A 6,758-nucleotide genomic window follows, 5' to 3' on the forward strand; every position below is an offset into this window, starting at 1 on the left:
AAGATAAGGCAGAGGGAATATATTTCCCACCTGATTTTGAACTTTATTTCAAAGTGATGGCATTCTATTTTGCATAATTCCTGACACCCTTATGCCTTATAAAGGGTTAATAATTAATAGTTTAACCTTAGTGACAGATAATTTCCAGCACAAATTAAGCAAAAACAATGGCATTTTTTAAAATTCGGCGAGTAGACGGACTTCCCGAGCAGTTTAAGGGAAGTCCGTCTAGTTATGATATCAGCCAATCTATGGGTGCGTATATGTTCGTAGTCAAATTCCTAAAAAGAACGGATCAAGACAATGAAAAGTGTATTTTAAACTTGTTAATATACGGTTCAGATTCGAAATAAACACCATTTTTCTAAAACAAAGGCAAGTCCGGATATACTACCAAAATGGGGTCGTAAACCTTTTTTGGCAAATAATTAAACATAATTATTTTTTTTGATTTCCGAAATAAAAGATCAATAGTAATTTTAAAATGAATTTTAATCGTTTCTTTTAATATACTGACATTAAAATTTAACAAAGTAACATCATGCGCAAAGTCAGGAGGATTTTTTGATAACTTATCAAATTGTTATAATATTAAAGTCGCAAAAACAGTTGGTAATCTCTGATTTAACGAAAGTATTATGACGGACTTGCCTTGAACATAATAGACGGACTTTCCAACTTAGTCAAATTTTAATATGATAAATTGTGGAACGTATAATTACAAAACTAAGCTAATTTCTGATATTTTAAAAATAGAATAAAGACAACTGGTTCTTATGCTACCTACGTAGTTACTTTCTGATGCACAATCTTTTCAAAAACTATTTTTTTTTCGAACGGCTGTCGCACTATGACTTCGAGTTCAAAACACGAAATGACTTGTTGAGGCGGATTGCTCTGAAGTTGGTTGTCACAGCGCCATCTGTTTTACAGTGACGGAACTAGCACGAAAAACTGGTTAATCGACTGGACTCCAAAGTCGCATACGCCTTCAAATTCAAAAGTTGTAACGTGTTGACGGACTTGCCTTGTAGACGGACTTGCCCACAGTGACCTTATTTCTAAAATTGAGCAATATTATGCTTGAGGGAACTCAGCGATTATATTATATTATATGTATAGTAGGTACTAATAAACACAAAAACTTAAAAATCAAACCATTTTTGAGTTTTTATATGTTTTCCGAGCAAAGCTCGGTCTTCCAGGTACTTGATAGTAAAATTAGCAAATTACTATTGTTGGTCAAACCAATTTGTCAGTCAGTAAGAACCAGGAAAACTATACTCATCCTTTTCTTTTGGGTGCTGTACTAGTGTAACACAAAGATAGTATGATTCTCTCTATGATTCAAATGGGACAGTCCTTTGACAAACTATACTTTGCCAGTGAGGCTTAATTAATTAAGGTTCATATTTGTGTATCAACTCGCACTGTGACCCAGACGTCATGGATAATTTATTGCATTATAATTGTAAACGATAAGTACGAGTATGTAGAAATTATTAAGTACATATATAACAAACGAATGCGCCAGTCGTTGCCAAGTTTTGCATCCGGGCAGATTCGCGATGTTACTGTGTATACCGTTATTAATTTTAGTGTTATTTATTGGGTTGCATTTGCACATTAGATATAGTCATGCAGGCCGACTAATCGCCAAAATTCCTGGACCAAGAGGGTGGCCTCTGATAGGAAACATCTTTCAGGTTTTATTACCGCCAGGTACATGTTATTCTTATTCACTATTACTTAAACGAGTCGAAAACGAAAATCGCCATGGCTAAATAAAGGCTAAGATAAAATAAACGGTATGAAAACCAATAATATATACCTTTGTGTGTGTGTGGCATTGGCATTCCGGGGGTTCTGTGGGAATTTGCCGAATCTTCAAGATTCTTCAAGATTCGGCAAATTCCCACAGAACCCCCGGAATGCCAATGCCACACACACAAACATACCGTAAACTGGGCCGGTACAATTTTTGGAGTAAAACCTAAATAACTCCATATTTTATATCAATTTTTTTTTTATATAACAGAACAGTTAACGCAGTGCACCGCTGTGCTGCTAGTCATTTGAGGATTTTAAGATAAATATTATTGTATAAAAATAGTTTCCATAATGTTAATATCCAGCTAGGAAGGAAAATGGGGACTACGTTTGTAAGGAGAAGCGGTTGTATCGACTATCTTCTTAAGTCTGAAACGTCTACGTGTAGTTATGTACTTAGTCGTCGTCGTGTTGTTATTGAACTTCGGTACACGCGCGTATGTTATGAACATTATGGTTTCAGATGAACTATTTTTATTTGCAAGAAAACTGCGAGCTGAGATTAAAGGACCAATAATAAAACTAACTTCTTTCAATGTTCGCGTTATTAACATTTACGACCCACTGGATATCGAGGTAAAATAGTTACAGTCTTATGATTTGCAGAAGTAATATTAGGTACTTCAAACAATCAATCATGCTATTTTTAGGGGTCTGTAGTTTACATATAATACTATACCTATCAGTATAACTATTGAACTTGTTTCTAGTATTGAAGGGAATTATCATATTCGAAACTGTTTTTCAGACAATACTGTCTACAACCCGTTTTAACGAAAAACGCATTCCGTACACTTTCCTAGCACCCTGGCTCGGCCAAGGATTACTAGTGAGCAACGGCAAGTATGGCGTTCCGTGATATGGTCATATTTAATTACCATAAATATTAAATACCATGTTAGATTTTATGGGATCTTGATGGATTATGATTATATAATATATTTACCATTGACATATTCTTAAATTTAGCCATTACAATGTAATATCTTGTACTAATAGGAAATAAATGGCACCAAAGGCGAAAGTTGCTAACTGCGGCGTTTCACTTCAACATTCTGAAGCAGTTCAGCCATACGATTATCGAGCAAACGGAGGAGCTGGTGGGCTGTGTGCAGGCCGACCTCGGCAGCCCCAGGACCGATTTGCTGCCTATCATAACCAAGGCAACTCTTCGCATTATGTGCGGTATGTTTTAAATATAGGTACATATACGTATACATATAGCAGTTTGTTAAAGTGGGATAATAGTAATCATGGACATTTGGTGCATTTTTTAGAGACTTCCATGGGTACGTCATTACGTGAAGGTACAGAATCAAAAAAATACTTTTCAGCGCTCCATACGATTGGTTATTGTATAGTCAACCGAATGATCCGACCTTGGCTGTATCCCGATGGAATATTTTACCTCTCTGCATTTTGGAGAATGGAAAAGTCTGCCTTGAAATATTTACATAAATTTACAAACCAAGTTATTCTAGAAAGGAAATTTTCCAAAGCTACTAATGAGAAAGTTAATGACGGTTCGGAAGTGCATGGTCAAAAAAAGAAACAAGCATTTTTGGACTTGCTTCTTGTCAACGAAAGGGATAACAAAATAGACGAGACTGGAATTAGGGAAGAAGTGGACACGTTTATGTTTGAGGTGAAAGATTTTCTTATATAAATACATTTTCATGAAGAGATTTTATAACAAAAAAACTTTTTTTCGCATCCTTATACATTATATTTATAAATATCGGAATCTATCACCAATTCAACATCATATTATGATTTCAGGGTCACGATACAACTGCTATGGCGCTTTGTTTTATGATAATGAGGATCGCCAACGAACCAATTGTCCAAGTATATACGGGCTAACTTTGTTTATTTGACTTTCCTCACAAAGTTCTCCGGAGTTGAAGTTGTTTATAAATATATGTTTTTTCAGAATTGTATTTACGAGGAGCTGCAACGTATATTTGGAAACGATAGTCATCGACAAGTGACATTCGAAGACCTGGGCGAGATGAAGTATCTGGAGTGCTGCATCAAGGAGTCCCTGCGCCTTTACCCCAGCGTGCCATTTATCGCTCGCCACATGACTGAAGACGTTACATTAGGTAAGTAAAATATACGTAATGGGTAGGTACCATAATTACTATAAGTAATCAGCAATACAATACAAGTGACCCAACAAAAATACAATTGGGATCACTACGGTGTTGTGAATTGGTTAATACACGTGTGTTTCAACTTTCATTTCATGTATTTTCAGGAGGCTATAGAGTACCAGCTGGTACTATTTGCCAGATCAACGTCTTCGATATCCACCGAGATGAAGCTCTTTACCCAGACCCTGAACGATTTATACCGGAAAGGTTTTTTAATGGAAAACGACATCCGTATGCTTACATACCATTTAGCGCTGGACCAAGGAATTGTATAGGCAAGTAATTTACTACAATTATAAGGTCAGATGGGGTAAGTCCAACACTGGGAGTCAAACAAGAGTAACACTTGTAGGGAATCCTCATACTGTTACTCTTGCCCCGAGTACAATAAACTATGTTTGTCTTACCCTACATAACCTTAACTGGTGGCTCACAGAGCTTATAGGTGGCGAAGCCCAGGCTTCCACCGTGGCGTGTGTTGTTGAGTCTTCTCCGAGACCACGGGGACAACGCTGTCCTCGAAACGTCGGAAGTAAATCTTAAAACTTAAATACGCGATTAAGTCCCGTTGTGTAGTTTTGATAATGTACCTAGTTAATTGTAAATCGGGTACCTATTTAAAATATTATTGATTTATTCTACTGGTTTGAACAAACTACTTTTCAAAACGTTATATTGTTGAGTCTGAATTGTGTATTGTGTACTTAGACGAAATACTGTAGCACAAAGTTGAATGACCAGGCGTAACATAAGGACCACGGACGCTATAAATAACGGGCCGAGGGTTCCTCTGATAAGGAGGCCAGCTATTCCTTTGTCCTACACATTATTCAAATGCAGGAATTTATGCAAATGTCTTGTTATAGACAAGTAAGATTATTACATGTTATACATTGTACCTATAGTTCCAAGGTACCTACTGTAATTTTAATTATTCAAATCAACTGTAGTTAGCTGTCTAAAATATCGTAATGGTTTCATTTATTTCTTTATTTTTTCATACCATTGCATTGTCAACAGCAATAAAGTTGTATAGGTCCTACCTAAATCATCTTTTAGATTAAATTCACGCCTGACACCGGGAATAAATGTAACACTTAATAATCGATGATAGGTCTAGGAGGCTCGACTGGCAGTACCTATTTGTAATGCGTATAGGTAAATTAGGTAATTAAGTACTACATCTATTCAAAATGTTTTTCATATCTCATGCTCTAAAAGTGGGTCGTTGTTGTTCTAAAAGGTGCGCAGAAAGTGATATGTTTATGCTCTAGCGCAGAAAAGTGGTGTACTCCTCTGCGTACCCGTCCCACGAACGACTGGGTGGAAACAAAATGGAAAAATAATGTCTTTATTTCCTCGCCTGGAACAATTGGTAATTGTTTAATTTTACTAATCCCACGTTGATCCTTTTTTTATAAAAAATGATGTAAGTAAATTGTTAAAAACAAATTATTCTTGATTTCTTTCGTTGAATTCTATTTACTCGATTTCATAAGGCGGGAACCAAAAGGAATACACCAAAAATATTTTTTTAAACCTTACACTTGCGTAAATGAGCAAAGGCAGAATCTTATACAGCCACAGTTAAACGTTTCTACGGTATTAAATTGGTATTTAAAGTTATTTAGCACTATATTCATGAAAATAAAATAAAATACAAGATAAAACTTTCTCATATTATTAATTAAATTGTTATTTAATATTTAAAATACTTTTATTATGTTATTACGTGGTGTGGCGCACCAAGTTCGCGGTGCGGTCCGGTAGTCTGTTGCGGCTTTTAGAACGAAAAAGTATAAAATTAAAAAGTAAGAGGCAATCCCGCTGCTTTTCATATTATAATGAACAAATAATTTTAAAATTACTGCAGTTTGTTAAAAAATGTGTGCTGTCGTAAATATTGCAATCTAAATGATTTTCGCTAGGGGTTATTAATCTTCACACATGTAAAGTCTCTGATTGCAAGTAAGTAAGTTGTAAGGAAAAATATCATGGCCGTAGGTCTATTAGGTACTTCAATTACTGATTTTGCGAAATTGCCTTGTCTTGTTTGGTTTCCTCGCATTCGATATGAAAAGTAGAGTGTTTAACTCGGGTGAAAGGCACCATCTCTGTCTCGGACTATTGGCGCTCTCACTGCGTTCGAGCGCCAAACTACCTCGACAGAAATGGGTGCCTTTCAACCCTTGGTTAACAATCTACTATTCCAGGTATGAAGTTCGCTATGATGGAGTTGAAAGTGGTGATGTGCGGGCTGTTGCGGCGGTTCCGGTTGGAGCCGGTAACGCGGCCCGAGGATGTGAGGTTCACCGGCGACCTGGTACTGCGGGCCGCGCACCCGCTATACGTCCGGTTCGTCAGTCGGGACTCCAGCGACTGCTGATGTGCGAGGTACTGCGGAGGTTCCTACTGGGGCCGGTAGCGTGGCCCACGGATGTGGTGGATATCCTCGGTTTCTCCAGAATCCCACAAGAAATCATCATACCGGTCCCACCGTATTCGAGAAATCGGCAAATATACCTACCTACATTTAAAACACTCTAATGGCCGCAATCATAAACGCATTACAAGCCTGAGTTTGCTATGAATCGTTTGCATTTGTAAGAAAGGGATAAAACATAATTTAACCTATTCAGGCTCGTAAAGTTTTATGAATAAGGGGGTAAGACCCCGACGAATTGAAAACCTCCTTCTAAGCGTTTATTACACTGATGCCGCATCCGATTGGGGTGAACAGATTTTAACCTACAGTCATGGTTCCAGTAGGAA

The 6,758-nt window shown here is 37.0% G+C and overlaps 1 protein-coding gene across 1 annotated transcript; it reads left to right on the plus strand.

Annotated features, from left to right (window-relative positions):
• Positions 1 to 1,330: 1,330 nt before the first annotated feature.
• On the plus strand, positions 1,331 to 6,758 carry LOC134792335 (cytochrome P450 4C1-like). The gene is made up of 9 exons (XM_063763606.1): positions 1,331 to 1,722; positions 2,294 to 2,406; positions 2,579 to 2,669; positions 2,830 to 3,015; positions 3,108 to 3,475; positions 3,610 to 3,678; positions 3,764 to 3,935; positions 4,091 to 4,261; positions 6,200 to 6,758. Exons 1-9 carry the CDS (start codon positions 1,569 to 1,571, stop codon positions 6,370 to 6,372), a joined length of 1,497 nt encoding a protein of 498 aa, XP_063619676.1. The 5' UTR covers positions 1,331 to 1,568; the 3' UTR covers positions 6,373 to 6,758.

This window comes from Cydia splendana, chromosome 1 (assembly GCF_910591565.1).
Source record: "Cydia splendana chromosome 1, ilCydSple1.2, whole genome shotgun sequence".
In the NCBI taxonomy this organism is placed as follows: Eukaryota; Metazoa; Arthropoda; class Insecta; order Lepidoptera; family Tortricidae; genus Cydia; species Cydia splendana.